The sequence below is a fragment of the Pan troglodytes genome, chromosome 4, assembly GCF_028858775.2.
Source record: "Pan troglodytes isolate AG18354 chromosome 4, NHGRI_mPanTro3-v2.0_pri, whole genome shotgun sequence".
NCBI classification, from domain to species: Eukaryota; Metazoa; Chordata; class Mammalia; order Primates; family Hominidae; genus Pan; species Pan troglodytes.
The window spans coordinates 171,692,267-171,711,043 of record NC_072402.2 but is presented as its reverse complement, the minus strand read 5'-3'; the positions used below and the strand labels follow the sequence as shown (position 1 = coordinate 171,711,043).

General features: G+C 44.4%; 1 protein-coding gene across 1 annotated transcript in view; it reads right to left on the bottom strand.

Moving 5' to 3' along the window:
• Positions 1-15,845, bottom strand: part of NSG2 (neuronal vesicle trafficking associated 2) — a 63,661-nt gene extending 47,816 nt beyond the window's left edge. The window contains exons 1-2 of the mRNA XM_518109.8: positions 15,570-15,845; positions 14,528-14,678 (exon numbers count right to left, since the gene is read on the bottom strand). Of these exons, the coding sequence (XP_518109.3) occupies positions 14,528-14,678; positions 15,570-15,811 (393 nt within the window). The 5' untranslated portion in view covers positions 15,812-15,845. The remainder of the gene's footprint in view (positions 1-14,527; positions 14,679-15,569) is intronic.
• Positions 15,846-18,777: the final 2,932 nt, after the last annotated feature.

The window sequence follows — 18,777 nt, the reverse complement described above, 5'->3', positions numbered from 1 at the left end:
GCTCCTAGGCTAGTTCACAGCATTCTGGGATGGACCAAATGAAAGAACATACATGCAGGTGCTTTGTGAACTGAAAGGATATTCTACAAATTCCAGTTGTTAGAAATATTTTGGACATCACTAGATCAACTGTCAGATTATGAAGTGGTACAGAAAATTTAGATGTCTGATTATTTCTCTTAATCCACGATTTTAGAAATATTCACAAACTTGGATTTACAATTTTAATTTTATTTCCCCATGCATGTGTGTATGTATATATGTGTGTGTGTGTGTAATATATACATGTAACATATCTATTAATATATATAATATATGTATTTCTTGGTCAGCATGAGCCACAAGCCTTGGGGTAATAATTGCTTTTTGGGGTAGGCAGCATTCTAATTTGGCTCCAAAGATTCCTGCCCCATGGTGTTCATGTGCTGTATAATTTCCTCCCTTTAGGATGTGGGCTGGACCTGTGGTTATGATGGGCTAGTCCCTCCCATGATTACATTGTGCTATGTAAAACTCCAGGGTAACAGACTGGAAAGAGATTCTCCACTGACCTTGAAGAATTAAACTGACATGCTGAAAGACAGCCATGCAGCTAGTACCTGAGGGCAACCCTCAACCAAGAGCCAACAAGAAAACCAGGACCTCAGTCCTCCAACCACAAGGAACTGAAATCTGTCGACAGCCTCAATGAGCTTGAAAGAAGATCTCAAGTGTCAGTGGGAATGCAGCCTGGCTAACACCTTGATTTCAGGCTCATGAGACCCTGTGCAGAGAACCCAGCTAGCTTATGGCTGGACTTCTGACCTATGAAAACTGTGAGATAATAAGTTTATGGATTTTAAGCCACTTAATTTTTGGTAATTTGTCACACAGCAATTGAAAACTAGTCCACCTTCCCACATTGCCAAGTCTATTTCCATCATCTCTTGGCTTGATCCCTTCCTTTCTAGATCCACAGTCCTCCAACTGTTCTTGAGAATCCTCACATCAAATGTTGGATACAAACTCAGAGACTAGTAAATTTAAAAAAAAAAAATATTAAGAAATACTTGCTTCTTAGTCTTTCTCGCTCCCTCTCTATTTTTATAAACATCCTTCCCAGAGCTTTTGAAAAAGCTGAAAACCGTTTCCATTCTCTGTAAACTTAAAAGACCCCATATTCTAACCAACATGTTGAGACAGGAGACAGAACTGAAAAATATTACTGTCAGAACAAGACCATGAATAATCATTACAGGCAATATCATTTTTATTCTCATAATAATAAATATTTTGAGGTTGCTTCTCTAGCATCCATCTCCTTCTTCAACCAAAAGCGCTATGATATTCCTTTTGGGAACCCACCCCTGCCTCACTGTGTGGCAGCCATGTGGTTCAGTGGGATTGACCACTTCCTTAGTGACAGTGATGGTCCCTAGTGAAGTTGAGCCAATCAGGGCATACCATCCTATTGATCACACAATTTGATTGACTCAGACATGGGCATGTTACCCAGTTTGGACCAATGAGCTATGAGGTAGTATTGACTAGTGTCTTGATGAAAGAAGCCTTGTAGGTCTTCATGAGTGATTCTTCCTCTGGATGGTATGGTGAAGACTTTAGTCCTGGAATTGTTGCCATCTTGATGGGAACCAGGAGAAGAACAAGGCAGCACACAAAGAAGGGCAGAGCCAAGAGGAACCCAGAGAAATGGAGCTGGGTCCAGATGACATCCTACCCTGGGATTGCACCTTGCCTGAAGTTAGACCTACTCTGGGATCCACAGTTATAGGGGCAAATACCTACTCTTTGAGCCTTAACATAATTTTGGCTGGGTTTTCTGTTACTTGAAACTAAAAGCTTTCTATCTGATACACATGTCTTCCAAGATAACCCAAGAAAATGAACTGAAAAGTGATTAGAATTTAGTAAGGTAGCCAAATACTAAATAAGTAAACCAAAATCAATAGATTTCCTAGGTGTCAGCAAAAAGTCAGCTCAAAAACATAATGAGTCCACCAAAAGATACAAGAACATTCATAGCAGCTTTGTTCCTGATAGCCCCAAACTGGGAACTTCTCAAATGTACACTAATAGGAGAATGGATAAATTGTGGTTTACTCAGAAAATGGAATGCCTCACTGCTATACTACATATACATTGATGAATTTCATAGACATTACATTGAACAAAAGAAATTAGACACCAAGAGGTTTTTATATACTGCGTGATGTCATTTACATCAACTTCAAGTATACATATAATAATTTATATGTATAATATATTTATCATAAAAATATGCCACTCACCATTTGCAGTCATGGGGTTAGAGGGTACTGAAATTAGGCAGAGTTGGGACCATAACCCTCTCTTCAAATCCATGTCCTGCTTTGCTCTGAACCCTTATGAAATGCTACTTAGGCTTTGAGTGACTTTCTAATGAAAATAGTCCCTTTAGCTTCAGGTCCTCACTCCTCAAACCACAAAGTTCAAATACAGGCCAAGAGACAGGCAGGTGCCTGATACCATGTGGGTCCTCAGTCATCTGCTGTTTTCTTTAGCTAAGCCACATTTTCTCCAAAAGCAACTCAGGCTGCTATACAATATTTTGTCTTCACCCCGAGGAAGTGTTAGCTCTTTGGAACTCCATCTCCATTTCAAAAGGTCTTGGCCTGTTTGCCTGGAACAAATGGACAGTGCTCTGCCTTCATCTTCTTTGACCTCTCAGTCATTTTTGACAAGCTTGTTCTCTCTCTCCTCCTTGAAAGGTTCTCCTCCCTTGGGCCCATGGCAGCCTCTCTCTTGGTTCTGTTGCTGGCTCACCCAGCAGCCCTCCTCCGTCTCCACTCCAGGCTCCTCCTCTTTCTGCTGATCTCTCAGTGTTGGGATTTCTCAAAGCCAGCTCATGACCACTCTTCTTTCCATCTACAAGCCCCCTCTGCATGTTCTCACTCCCATCACTTCCAAGTTCATTGGTTTTTTTGTTTCTTTGTTTGTTTGTTTTTTACAGAGTCTCGCTCTGTTGCCCAGGCTGGAGTGCAGTGGCGTGATCTCAGCTCACTGCAACCTCTACCTTTTGGGTTCAAGAAATTCTCCTGTCTCAGCCTCCTGAGTGGTTTGGACTACAGGCATGTGCCACCACACCTGGCTAATCAAGTTCATTGTTTATCCTCATGACTCCCAAATATTTACTTCCACTCAGATATCACTCAACACTCAGATGACCCTACTGGACATTCACCCTTGACCCTCCTGCCCCAGCCACCTCACTCTCAACATCTTCATGCCATGTAATCCCCAACTTAGAAGATAACAGCAGCATTATCCAAACTACTGTTTATGTCAAATCAAACACAGAATCTCTCATGATTCCTCCCTTCCCTTTAGTCTCAAAATTCATTCCATTATTCCACCCATTCCAGCTCCAGCTTCCTCAAAAATTTCCCTTAAATCAACCCACTCATCCAGTTGCACGGCCTCTACCCCAATATAGGACATGGTCATCTCTCTTTGGACCTTTGCCCTGGCCAGCTTCCTTGTTTCCAAACCCAGGGGAAAGATCCCTCTAGATCGAGGGAGAGATGATACCACAAACCTTCAGAAGACATCCAGGAGGCCAGCACCTGAGGCAACTACAGAGAAGCAGTTTTAAGTGGCCAGGGAACAGGATGGGTGAGGTGAGTAGGTGACAGGGAGGAAGCTAGAGAGGCACACAGAGGCTCTGAATGCCATGCTAGGCACCTTGAAGATTAATGTGAGGGCAGTGCAGAGCTGAGGAATGATTATAAATGAGAAAACAGCTTTGCAGGTATGCATTTCAGGCACAGGAGAGGCCTCTGGCCACAGTGAAGGTACCCTGCATGGGGACCGGCAGAGAGCAGGGAAAATACAACCCTACGAAGTCACTACAACCAGCCAGCTAGAGGACTTTCATAAAGCTTAGTGTTTTGTTCCTGTGGAGTAGAGCCAGAAACATTTCCCTTCCATAAACGATAAAGTCACAGTTCCTTTTTTTTAGTACTCTGAAAGGGAAAGCATTAAGAAATGTTAGCCAATCGTTATTAATTGTACCTTGGAGGAATCAGCTCGCATAGGCAAAGAGAACAAGACAGGAGAAAAATAAATTTGCAAAGAAAGCCTCTCTTCTAGACATTCTTCTTTTTCCCGCAGTTAAAAGAAAATGGAGCAAAACAGAGCCCTGAGCGCCTTGTCTATCAGCAGAAATGAGAGAAGAAAAGTAGAGAGGGGAGGGGCAAAATTTCTCCTACTCTTTTTATTCTTAAAAGTGGGGTTTTATGGATATTTGGAAAAATGAAACTCCAGGTTTTCAAATATGATTGTGGATTTGGGCAAAGCAATAACTTTGTTTTCTTTCCATATTTACACATTGGATCCCCATTGTCCTGTCAGCTGCTAATATGAAGAACATAATTTAATATAATTGGCATTGTGAAAATGGGATAAATTATTCATCCCTAAAGGACCCCTTGTCTGGATATAATTCCCGTGTCACTGGCAAGGCCAGATAATACATGGTGGTTCAGACGGTGCAAAGTACAGATCATAAAAATTTAAAATACTACTTCCCAGGATTATCAATAATGAAGAGGTTCCCACATGGAGAGGTCCCAGGATTGGCAGGAACAATAAATACAAGTGCAGAAGTGCTGACAAGGAGCAAGATTGTATTTTTATGAGCTGGACTTGCACAGTCCAAAAATAGATCTAAGCTATAGCCATCATCCCTGGAGCAAAGAGACAGGTTCAGAGCCAGGACAATAAATGGCTGGCACTGAATCCCTACTGTGAGCCAGGCACGGTGCCGGGTGCCCTGCTGATGTGGACTCATTCAATTCTCATAATTCTCCTGACAACATTCTCTCCAAGCCTCAGTTCTCTCCTTCAAAATCATTATGATTATTCCCATTTTTCAGGGGAGGAAATTTAGCCTCTGAGAGTTCAGTCGCTTGCCTGTGATCAAATGACTGGCCTCGGGTTGAGCTACATTCAAACTCAAGAATACCATACTCTTTCCTATTGATCATGGTTTTGGGTTTTTTGTAAAGGTACCCACTATGTGCCTGGCACTGTGCCAAACACTTTACATCCTGTATCTCAGCAAATCTTTTCAATCATTCTATGAGGTAAAGGTAATTATTCCCATTTTACAGATAAGGAGCCTGAGTCCCAGAGAGCAGAAATGACTTCATAACTTCACATGGCCACTAGGAGGCAGAGCCCAGACTTGAACCTAAGCTCAGTTCCAAGTGCCACCTAACACTTGAACTCTGATCCTGGGGAACCAAGACACAATAGGGAGGCCATAAAAACTGTGGAATGAATCAGTGAACAAATAAATCCTATTTCTAAAGAGAGAGGGTGAAGTTGCCCAGATGGGGCCTGCATCCTTAGTTGGGAACTTCCCCATTTGCACCTCTTGCTCCTCACTCCACACTCCCTCTTTGGATTCGAGTTTTTTCCTGGGCCTTGAAGGTTGGTATTGGGCCCTGAACACAGGGTAAAATGTCAGTGCTCAAAAGACTTTAGTGGCAGTGTTGTCCAACCTCATCAATTCACAAATAGGGAGACTGAGGCATAGAGCGGGAAAGGGATTTGCCACAGCTCACACAGTAAGACTGAGTCAGAAGCAGGTCTCTAGTATGAATGCCAACTCTCAGTCTGGAGCTCTTTCCATGGAATAAACTTTGTCTTTCTTGCTGGGCCTTTGCTTTGCTTTCTCAGAGGCAATATAAAAGTTGGTCTCAAATGAACTATCTGCCTCAATAAGTCTATAACTCCCCACTTATTTTTTTATTTTTATTTTTATTTTTTTGAGACAGAGTCTCGCTCTGTCGCCCAGGCTGGAGTGCGGTGGCGTGATATCTTGGCTCACTGCAAGCTCCACCTCCTGGGTTCACACCATTCTCCTGCCTCAGCCTCCCAAGTAGCTGGGACTATAGGCACCTGCCACCACGCCCAGCTAATTTTTTGCATTTTTTTTTAGTAGAGATGGGGTTTCACCGTGTTAGCCAGGATGGTCTGGATCTCCTGACCTCATGATCCGCCCACCTCGGCTTCCCAAAGTGCTGGGATTACAGGCGTGAGCCACCATGCCCAGCCAACTCCCCACTTCTATGGCAATGCATAGCATGGGGCAAGATGAGGTGCTCTCCACAGGATCCTCTACTGGGGACTTCCAGCTCCTTCTGCTCTGAACAGAGGCAAGCTGCCTAGGCTGGAATCATTACAGTGAAGCCCATAGCTCTGCCACCTGAGTCTTCCACAGTCCAGAGGCCCAGGCCATGTCACTGTTCACCTCTCCTTGCTGCCTGGGGTAGCCCTGTGACCTCCAGAAACAGGGAACCTGTTTCTGGAACTAAATAGATCATGTTAAGAACAACAGCAATAATAATTACTCCGTTGCATTAAGCATCTACTACGTACTAGGCACTATGATAAACATTTGCTATGTATTTTCCTCATTTTATCTTTACAACAATCCTTAGAGAAAGATACTAGTGTCATGAGGAAACAGAGGGTCAAAGTGGTTAATAAACTCACCCAGGGTCACAGTGCAAGTAGGTGGAGTTAGGATTTGAATTTAAACTGTGCTATTCTGACACCTCCCTGTACAGACAGACACTGGCTTCACAGTGATCTCCCTGTGTGTCAAAGTGAACAAGTTACAACCATTCCCTGAGACCATTCACTGTCTGTGAAACGGGGGTGATTTTTTTTTAATAGAAAATCTGAGGCCAGGTGTAGTGGCTTACATCTGTAATCCCAGCACTTTGGGAGGTCAAGGCAGAAGGATCAGTTGAGGCCAGAAGTTTGAGACTAGCCTGGGCAACAAGGCCCCGTCTATTAAAAGTCTTTAAAAATCAGCCTGGGTGTGGTAGCATGTGCCTGTAGTCCCAGCTACTTAGGGGACTGAGGCGGGAGGATTGCTTGAGCCCAGGAGTTCGCGACTGCAGGGAGCTATGTACAATCACACCACTACACTCCAGCTTCAGGACGACAGAGAGAGACCTTGTCTCTAAAAACAGATGAATAAAATTCGATGCATTCTTATGGTTAAAAACAAAAAAAGATGAAAAGTATAGAATAAAATTCTTCAAATGGAACGCACCTACCCCAATTCCCATTTCCCAAACATTTAACAGTTTTCTGTGTGTCCTTCCAAAACTGTCTTATGAATTACAAGAATAAAACATGCTCACACTATGTGTGTTTCCCCAAATGGGATCACTCCACACCATTCTCTTTAAAGCTGTTTGGACGAAGCAGCGTGTCTGTTATAGCTTTCCATGCTGGCGCATGCAGATCAGCCTCATTCTCAAAACCTCTGCTTAGGATTCCACATGCGTGTGCCAGAGCTCAGTTAACCAGGCCCTTCTCAGGGAATAGTCCAAGTTGTTCCCAGTTCTTTTCAATATATAGTGGCCTTTGCATACTTGAAATATATACCCATAGGGTAACTTCCTACCAGTGAAAAGCATACCAGTCAAATGCTACCCACAGTTTACATTGTACAGACAATGTCAAAATACCCTCTGAAAAACACTGCATCACATTACATAACCAACAAGAGCAAACTGAGGACAAGTTTGCCCCAGTATTGTCAACATGAGGAAATATCCATTTTTTTGTGCCAATTTGGTAGGTAAAAAAAGTATATTTTGTTTAAGATTGTGTTTTTAAATTATAAGGTATTTTTGCTACATTTATTGATCATTAGCTATTTGCTGGATCTGCCTAATCAGAGATGTTGTCCCAATTTGAGATGATTTATAACTCATCTCTTGAGATTCTCTGAAGAACCAGGGGGCTCTAGGGCCTGGAGCCTGCAGTGATGTGCATTTCTGTTGTTCCCTGGGGAAAGCCTATGTTTCTCATATCCTGTGTCTCAGAGAGAAAAAGAAACACTGCGGAAAGCCCAGGGAGAGGCCCAGAAGGCACACAGGCCTCAGTGACAGCCATAGGTCCCCTTTCAGGCCTCCCCTGCAGAGCATCATCAGGCCCCACCCCGCCCCACACCCACCCGTGAAACCCCATCCTTCTCAGCATGCTCCAATTCTGCAGTCTCCTTCTAAACCTATCATCTTCAAGAGACATATTCTGGATGCCCAGTGAAAGAAAGGAAACTCTATCTGTGCTCTCCCTCAGTATGCCTTGCACTGAGCTGGGCCCATTAGACAACTGTCACACTGTTTCCCTCATCAGCACCCTCTGAGGTAGATATTATTGCCTGTTTTAGGGCTGAACAAACTCAAAGCCCAGAGATGCTAAGCAATGTGCCTAAAGCTACACAGTAAGTAAATAGCTTAGCTGAGATTTGAACCCAGGTCTCTAGGACTATGAAGTGCATGTGGCCTACTGTGCAAAATTTAAAGCATGCCATACATTAGTCATTAGTTTCTAAATATCTGTGTTCCTCTCCTCCCACAAGCAGGTAAGTGATCTCCTCCAAGATGCATAAAGACTTAATAATCAATAGAAAGAAAAGAAGCGTTTGCCCAGAGCGCAGCAGCAGACTTGCCGATTATGGTTCCCCTGTGGCTCTGCCAAGGTGGGTTGTGCCTGTCTATGGTTTGCTTTCTGCAGACCTGCCACCCTTCCCAGCACACCTGCATGCAGATCTTGGCTGCACTGTTTTCCTTTGGTGCACCCTAGGACAGCCTTCCACCTGTCTGAGCCTGTTTCTGCACCTGTAAAATGGGGATTATGGTAGCAACGTCACAGGGGTTGTGAGGACACCTGGGTTATTGTGGCTACTTAGATGAACCAAAGGCAGCAAAGCACCAAAGGCATGTCCTGAAATTTGATGTCTGCAAACTAATGTTCCAGCTTTTCAGGAGCTTGCTCCCATGGCCTGGAGAAAGCCACCTAGATTTGAGTCTATTTCCTCAGCTACCAAGTAGAGAAATTGAGTCCAGTTTTAAGCTAGGCAAGAGAGGGGATCAGCCAGTAATTTCCACTGCCCACTGCAGGCCAGGCCTAAGGCTACCGAGATGACACAGCCTCAGGTCTAGCTGGGGCCTCAGGTCTAGTGGGCAAATGGAGCAGAGAAAGCAAATTCTCCTCCCAATCAACCTGGTACCACATCTCAATACCACTAGCCTCCCCACCCCACTGCCACTGCCCCACTGCCCTCTCCTCCCTGAATGTAGTAGTGGCCTTCTAACTGGTGTCAGACCTCCCATTCCTTTCTTCTACTCCCATATCGGGGGTGCTTCAGGCAACTCAGTCACCCCTGTTTTGGGGGACACTAATCTGGTGCTGCGTGGAGGACTGATTGGACAGAAAGAAGTAGAGGAGATCAGAAGACCAGGCATGAGACTGAACCTGTCCCTTGTCCCTAGGGTGGCTCACAGCAACGAGGGCAATCTTCCAAAATCGAACTCTGATCCTGTGACTCTCCTGCTTTAAATACCTTTTGAAAAAAACAAACAAACCACATAAACTGGTGCCCACCCCACCTCATCTCTTAAGTCTCTCCCCACCATTTGACATCACCAGCCAATGTGGCCCCCTGATCGTTTCTCCACCTTCCTCAGGGCTCAGTTAGGCCTGCTGCCTGACCACCTTGCCATTATAATTAGGTCCCCTATATGTCTTATCTCTCCTTACATTACAACACCTTGTTCTTTCCTTAATAGCCCTTCTCACAATTTGCATCTATATGCTTTTATGTGTATGATGGATTGTTTGAAGTCTCTCTTTCTCATTGGACTGGAAGCTCCATGAAAGCAGTGGCCAATGCTGTCTTTTCATTGCTGTGTACCTATGGCCTAGCACAGTGCCTGGCTCACAGAGGGTACCCTACAAGACTTGCTGGATGGATGGATGGATGGATGATGAACGGATGGGTAGATGGATGGATGGATTGGTGGATGGATGGATAGATGGACGACGAAGGAATGAATAGGTACAACTACAGCTATACTTATCAGTGGTCGAGGAAGGCATTCAGGAGAGGTGCTGTCTGAACTGGGTTTAGAAAGATTAATATTGACATCATACAAGCAAAGGAGCCAGAAGGGCATTCTGGGCAGAAGGAATGGCATGTTCATGGAGGTGAAGGCATGGAACATCCTGGGGAGTATGCAAGACTCTAGGGCAGGGTTTCCCAACCTTGGCGCTGTTGACATTTGGGGCAGGATAATTCTTCCCAGGGGCAGGACTGGGGGACTTGGGTGTCCTGTACATTATAGGATATTTAGCACCATTCCTGGCCTCCACCCATAAAATGCCAGTAGAATCCTCCCTCTAGTTGTGACAATGAAAAATGTCTCCAGACATTGCTAACTGCCCCCCAGGGAGAGAGAACCGCCCCCATGGAGCACCGCTGCTGCAGGTAGGTCTGGCACGCTAACATTCGAGGCGCAACGTGGGAGTGAAAGGAATGGAGGCCAGCAGGCCAGATGGTGAAAGAGCTGGAGTGGCAAGGTCAAGATTCAGGGATGGGATGTTGTGGGGTGAGGAGATGCAGAAGGTTTCCATGGGAGAAGGACCAAGGCACAGCCCTGGGGAGGCTTGGGGGCAGTGTGGAGGCTTGGCGGCAGTGAGTCGCATGAAAGGGAGAAGAGGCAGGAGGCAACTCAGGAGCCTGCTGCTCTTCCCTGAGGCAAACACCAGCCTCTCCAGCACCAGGCAGGGAGAGAGCACTGGGGCCTCTGGTGTTCTGTCTGGGGGACCAGTCCAGGTCCCTTCCAGGTCCAGGAGCCTGCCAGGGGGAGGGCTCAAGGGGCAGCCATGGATGAGGAAGCCTAGAGTTTGAGGAAGCACTCTCCCAGAATGAGAGACTTCTTACTGAAGGCAGTGCAATGCAGAAAAAACAAGTTGGAACATCAAGTACACTGAGGTTCCAACCCTAGCCCTTCCACTCTTCATCTGTAAAGTTTAGGCAGGCCATTACATTGTCCTGAGCCTCAGTTTCCTCATGAGTGAAATGGGTGCACTGAGATCCACCTCACAAGGCTACTGGGAAGATTAACTGAAATAACCTGAATGCCGTGCATAGTCCCCTCCCTAGCCTGGAACAAGTCTTCAGACACGTTCCACGAGAGGACTCCAGCTAGCCTCCAGAAGCTGTTCTCTTGAAATTCAGATTTCATACTACTAAAGGATACTTAGAATACTGACTTTCAGTATTACAAGCATACTCTGTATTTTACATTTTCAAAAAGAAAAGCCATGATCTGACATTGGGGTCAAATATCCTTCTTTGTGATAACCATCTTAGCTTCAAGTACTCACCATCTGACTGGAGCCTAACCAAAGGGCTGACAGCTGACAGCTGTGTCAGGGCTCACTCTGTCTCCTCTACAAAAGTCCTGTGAGTCCCAAAATTAGCATCCCCATTCTATACACTAGAAGACTGATGCTGAGGCAACTTAAGAAACTACCCTCCAAGTTCTTAGCCAAAGCAGGCTGGTAAGAGTTGGAGTGGGATTTGAACCCACCTAAAGAGGTGGCTTCAGAGTCCTTGCTGGTCATCTGAACACTATTCTAAGCATTTAGAGGACCTTTGGCTTCTTGAGCAAAATTTACTTTTAACACATCTGTTCTCATGTCAGGGAAACAATGTAATTACTCTTGTAAAGATTCTAAAATCGAAATATTAGCACAGAAAACTGATAATACAATTTCCCACTCAGAGAACACAGACCTAAGAGAGGGGAATGGAGCGCACTGTGGGTCAGTGGCTGAGCTTGAGCCACAGACCACACCTGGGGACTCCCAGGCTGGCTCACTCCTCATTTCTGCTGAGGTGGAAGGTTCTGGAACAGCACTGCCTGGGCTCTATGTCCAGGATGCTTTCCCAGCTATTTGCTATGGGGAACTACTTTACCACTCTGTGTCTGAGCTTCTGTAAAATTCAGACCAAAGCAGTGACTCCCTCACTGGGGCCTAATAATTCCTGAGAAGAAGAAAGAAAATTGCACACATGTGTGAGTGATTGTGTGTGTGTGTGTGTGTGTGTGCACGTGCGTGTGCACATATAGCTTAGAATTTAGGAAGCACCTGAAAAATGGTGAAGCTATTCTCTTGTAGTTTGTTTTTTTTGTTTGCTTTTTTTTTTTTTTTTTTTTGAGACAGTGTCTCACTCTGTTGCCCAGGCTGGAGTGCAGTGGCACAATCTCGGCTCACTGCAAGCTCTGCCTCCCAGGTTCACGCCATTCTCCTGCCTCAGCCTCCCAAGTAGCTGGGACTACAGGCACCCACCACCATGCCCGGCTAATTTTTTTGTATTTTTAGTAGAGATGGGGTTTCACCGTGTTCGCCAGGATGGTCTCGATCTCCTGACCTTGTGATCCGCCCGCCTCGGCCTCCCAAAGTGCTGGGATTACAGGCATGAGCCACCATGCCCGGCCTCTTGCAGTTTTTTTTACCAGGCACTTTATGTATGATGCCACATCTAACTTTGTTCTGCCCATTGTGAGGTAGATGTGATCCTCCCCATATCAAAAAACAGGAAACTGAGGCCGCCCTGGTGAAAGACTGTGTGATGACAATCAGAGTGTCAAACTGGGTGCCCTGGATCTTTCAGGATAATTGGCTTCACGTTGCATGCATGCAGGCCCACTATGAGAGACAATGCATTATCCTTCAGGCTTTGGGACAGCTTCTGGTACACCTAGACTGGATACTCAGTGGTTATCAGACCTGCCTCCTCTCTCAAGGAAAGAATAAAGCCCTGGGAGGTGGGTGGGAGAGTAAGGGGGGACAGAGACCATGATAATCTCTAGATGACCTGCAGGCATGTAGAAGGCTAGGGGAAAGATGACCTCACCACAGTCCCTTTTCTTTTCACACCTCTTAAAGACATGCAGATCTGCAAGGCTATAGCTGTTGGCCTCACAAAGCCCCAAGAGAATATCCCTCCCTTCTCCTACCCAACCTCTCCTTATATCTGGGTTCAAACTCCAACATTTCTACTTACTCCTTCTGTGAGCTTGGATAACTCACCAAATTTTCATCTACAAATATGAATGAATAATCCCTGACTCCCAGGTTAATGCACACCTAAAACAATGGTCCTCAACTTTGGCTGCATGCAGGAGCCACCTGGGAGATTTCATTCATATTAATGCCTGGGTCTCACTCTCAGAGACTCTGATACAATTGTTCTGGGTCATGGTCTAGAAAGCAGGAGTTTCAAAATCTCCCCAGGTGATTCTAATATGCAGTTCAAAACCAAGAAGCTCTGATATACATGTAGTACATACTCTATTAATACTGCCCCTTCTCATCTCTTTAGTGTTAGTTGCCTGTTCAGAATTTATCTTTAAAGGCTTTACCAGTTCCTTAGGATGGCACTTAAGAATTCTCTCTGTCTGCCACCCCACCCCTGCACGTTCTCCTATTGACAATCTCTGCACTTTCAAAACAAATGATTCAACCTCTGGCCAATCAGCAGCCCCTTTATCTAGCTGTGGCTCCTCTTCTGTTGATTAGTTGAAGCCAATTGGTTAAGACACACAATGCCCTCCTGCAGATGCCAATGGGAAATCAAACAGATGGAATGATCCATTGTTCGCTCTTCAGCCAGGGAACTCCATCATTGGCCTCCAAGTCTCTCCCTTACCGTGTACAAAAGCTCACATAATAAAACCCCAGGTTGTCTCAGGTGGACCTGAAATGATACTATTTCTCCCTTCTGTGTGCATAACCCCCATCCCACCTTTGTGTGAATGCCCACCTCCATTCTTCATGGACTACTCCCATGTCAGGAGATGTGCCATCAGCCAGTCACTCATTTCCAGCCACGCCTCCCCAAAAGACACTCTCCTGCAGTCATGCTGCTCCCCTAAAGCTCTCCATGCTTTGCATATGTGTGCCCTTTGCCTTAAAAATGCCTTCCCTTCCCCACTCCATGGTCTGCCAGGAAGGGTTTTTACTCACCTTTAAAAGCCCAATTCAAATGCTCTCCTCTGCAGTTTGCCTAACCTGTCTTCTCAGTCCCATTCCCAAACCCTCTCCACCCCAACAGAATTTAGTTGTTTCCACCTGTGCACCCTCACAATCTTTGTAATGCTCAGGTATAACATTTACCAGGATGAATTAATCTGTCATACTAGAAAAGGATTTTGTAATTTTGTCTTTTTATAACCAACTCCTAGTATAGGGACAGGGCCTTAGCAGGTACAAACTGAATGCTTGTTTGAGTGAATCCAATCCTCTGTCCTCAAATCTATACCTGTCAATTTTTGAAAGACCTTCCCAAAATAATCAAGATGAATTTTCTGTCACCACCTAGAAGCTTATTAGTATTCACCAGCTGTAAGAAAACTTTAACAAGGAAAGATCAATTTGCTTGCCCATTTATGCAGATATGAACAAAAAATGAATAAACACTTACCATAAATCTGAAATAACACAAGAGATGTCTTGGCTCTGGAAGGAATAACTACATTTTATAAGAGAGGGAGCACATTTGGCAGATAAGGGAATGAAAGGATTTGGGGGGTGGAATTTTTTGCTGCTTTATTTCCTGAGATGGGGGGAGCCTGGGGGCTGATGAGAGCAAGAGGACCTGCTTTACCTTTTCTGGAGCAGGCAGCTGTAAGTGATTAACCTCCAAGGGAGTGATGAGAGGGACGGTCTGGAAGCCATCCTCAACTGAAGGCGGCTTGGTTCCCTTCTCGCTGGGGTTACTGTTCAGCTTCACCATCCTTACGCCTTTCTTCCCAGACCTAAGGCAAGCAGTGGGATTCTGGTTACAGCAGGAGGTGAGGCAGAAAGAGAGGGCTGACGACAGAGAAAATAGCACTGTCCTCAACAGCTCCACTCAAGTGGCTTTCAATCTAGTGATCAGTCATTGATCTTCCACTAGATTTCCAGACATGATTCCCATTGTCCAACAAAACTTCTTTAATCATCAAAATATGCCACCTTCCCATGGGGTTCAACAGCACTCAAATTTAAGGAATTCAAGGAAAATCCTAAACCTATACACACAAAAAATATAAGTGTAAAACAAATACCCAAGACACTAGAGCTAAAGTGCTCACACAATGCCAGTAAAAAGATTATACTTAGTGCAAAATGAAGTCCTATTATACCACCCCCCGCCGCCCGCAGTATGATAAATTTCACCTCACCACTCTGGTTGCTATTCTATTATGTTGGTTTTCCATCAGCAATACCCTAAAACACAATAAATACATTCAACGTCTCAATGTGTACCCTGTTACATCATATGTGGATTGTACATGAGGTGCAATTTCCTAAAATAAAAACCAACAAAAAAAAAGGCTAGCCTGAACCTGATCCTGTTATTCAGCCATGGAATGCCTCCATTTCCTCAATAGAGAAGGGCCATTTTTTTTTTTTTTGGTTCCATGGAAAGTTAGCAGCCCCCATATTGCAGGATTGCCAACTAAATAAACAAATCACATTTATTCATCTCCAGATCCCTTAGAAGTCAAATGGTGCTCCCCTCCCACCCCCAGAAGCTCAACACAACTGAATTTCTTCTCTCAATCCTGCTGATGGAACGTTTAGACAAAACAGGGTTGTTGTGGGGGTGAAAGGGGTTGGAAGATATTGGGGAGTGGTTATAGCAAAAACAAATGCCTACTTACTGTGCTGCACTCCTGGGGGTCAGAGCAGATTCAAGCCAATTTGAAGAGGAGGAGGACGGCCAGGAGTCCTCCCTCCTCAGCCCGAGCTTGTGGTGCTGAAAGGACAGCGCCTCGCGTGTGTCTGGATCGGAGCTTCTGAGAGCAGGCGTGAGCGAGCAGGGAAGAGCTCCTGGCAGCTGCCTGCCTGCTCGCTCGCTCACGCCCCCTCCTACCGGGGAACGCGCTCCCACACCATCTGTCATCTGGCACCACCTGCTGTTTCTTATGCATGGCCACAACCACTGCACGGGACAAAATGGTTTCAAGAAAGTGGGAGGGATTTTGGCCACATCAAAAAAAAAAATTAATATGCACCATATAACAAGTAATCCTTGAGCCTTTGGAAAAACTGAAAAAGCAGGCACATTCATTAGGAGAAGGCATCGCCTCCTAAGACCTTCCAGAACAATATCATAAAACACAGAATGGTTCAAGACCTCTACTGTGCTCTGACCCTGTGGTCAGGACAGAAGGGAAATATATTTATTGTGTATCTTTCATGCAGTGGGCACTTTTCCAGCCTCTTTCAGACTATCTCCCTCATTTGCAAAATGGTGTTTCTAATAGTACACACATGATGGGGTTAGTACAAAGCATGAAATGGGATAGCATAGGGAATGCATGTAGTACAGAGCAGGGACTATGGCAAGCACTGTATTCACATTAGCTACTACACTCAGCATTGCACTGTGATCATACAGGGCAGCCACGGTAACCAGAGCTGGAATTTGAACCCTGATCGGTGGCCACCAAAATTTGTATCCAGCCCAGGACATTGCATGGCTTCCAAGTTGGTGCCTGGAATCAGACAGGGCAAAGTCCTAGTGTCTGCTCTACCAAATTCTGGCTGTATGGATTTTGGACATTTTGCATTCATTCTTTAAACCTCCATTTCCTTATCTCTGGTGTAAGAATAACAATATCTCTCTTGCAGAGTGATTGTAAATATGAGAAGAGATTGTGCTCAAGGAAACCCCTTATTACTTAGGGACAAGGTTCTGAATGGCTGAATTATTTCATCCCTGGGGATTGCTCATAGATTCTCTTCAAATCCTCTGAGGTCAAGGCTGTTGCCACTGTTTTCACTAAGCTGTGGTTCAAGTCACCGATGGTTGTTCATTCCCAGCTGCAGTGCTGCTTATGATGCACTTCATGAGGCCCAGCTGTCTTGGCATTTGTCATAGGGCCCCCTTTTGCCTTCAAAAGTATTCTAGTTTATGTGATAAATTGTTAGGTCACCCTAGTTAGTGCTCATGTGCTGAGCATACACTCTGCTAGCTAAAAGGTCAAGAGAAAACGTAAGTATTATATATATTGTTCAGTAATGAAACATGTGGCGGGGGGGACACGTGTGTGGAGAGACAGAGACATTTTCTGAGGCAACAAAGGCTAGCACATCTGAGCTGCACAGGGCTATATTAATAGAAGTAGGCAGATACATGATATGGGAGTGTCCCAATAAATGTTAGTCCTCCATTCTCTTCTTTCCAAAGACCTAGATGAGTTTTCAGGTACAATCATTGTGACAACACAATGATAACCACGTGGAGTCAATTGTGAACCCTTGTGTTTAATCTTTTTCCTCCAGAGGAAAAAGAAATTCCCTTTGACATGTCTTGTGATTGATTCACACATAGAAATCACACTTTTAATAATTTCAAGCCAAGCTTCTGCACAGCAAAGGAAATAATTAACAGACTAAAGAGACAACCTACAAAATGGAAGAAAATATCTGCAAACTATGCATCTGACCAGGGGTTAATACCCAGAATATATAAGAAACTCAAACAACAGCTAAAAAACAAAAATCTGATTTAAAAATTGGCGGCCGGGAGCAGTGGCTCATGCCTGTAATCCCAGCACTTTGGGAGGCCAAGGCAGGTGGATCGCAAGGTCAGGAGTTCGAGACCAGCCTGACCAACATGGTGAAACCCCATCTCTACTAAAAATACAAAAATTAGCCAGGCATGGTGGCGCATGCCTGTAATCCTAACTACTCGGGAGGCTGAGGCAGGAGAATCACTTGAACCTGTGAGGCACAGGTTGCAGTGAGCTGAGATCACGCCACTGCACTCCAGCCTGGGCGACAGAGCAAGACTCTGTCTCAAAAAAAAAAAAAAAAAAAAAAAGGCAAAATACCTGAATACACATTTCTCTAAAGAAGACATACAAGTTGCTAACATGTATATGAAAAAGGGCTCAATGTCCCTAATCATCAGGGAAATGCAAATCAAAACTACAATGAGATATCACCTCACCCCAGTTACAATGACTATCATTAAAAGACAAAAATAACAAATGCCATCATGTACGTGGAGAAAGGGGAACTATTACACACTGTTAGTGCGAATGTAAATTAGTACAGCCATCATGAAGAACAGTATGGAGGTTCCTCCAAATTTAAAAATAGAACTACCATATGATACAGCAATTCCACTACTGGATGTTCATCTAAAGGAAGGGAAATCAGTATGTCAAAGAGATATTTGTACTTTTCATGTTTACGACAGCACTATTCACGATAGCCAATATATGGACTCAACCCAAGTGTGCAATCAACAAATAAATGGATAAAGAAAAGGTGATATATAGATACACAATGGAATACTATTCAGCCACAAAAAATAACTTCTGTCATTTGTGGCTACATGGATGAACCTGGACATTCTGTAAAATGAAATAAGCCAGGCACGGAAGGATAAATACTGCACAATCTCACTAATGTGAAATCTTAAAACAAAAAACAAAAAGTTAATCTCATAGTAGTAGAGAGTAGAATAGTGCTTAGCAGTGGCTGGAGATAGTAGGGAGTGGGGAAGAAGGGGAAGAGATTGGTCCAGGGGTACAAAGTTACTGTTAGACAGGAAGAATAAATACTGCCATTACCTTATTCCTTCTATATAATCAAAATTTTGTATCCTTTGACCAATGTCTTCCCCCTACCCCCAGTCTCTGGTAACCACCATCTCTTCTCTACTTCTAAGTTCAACTTTTTTAGTTCCCACCTGTAAGTGAAACTACATGATATTTGTCTTTCTGTGCCTGGCTCATTTCTTTTATTATTATTATTATTATACTTTAAGTTCTAGGGTACATGTGCACAACGTGCAGGTTTGTTACATATGTATACATGTGCCATGTTGGTGTGCTGCACCCATTAACTCGTCAT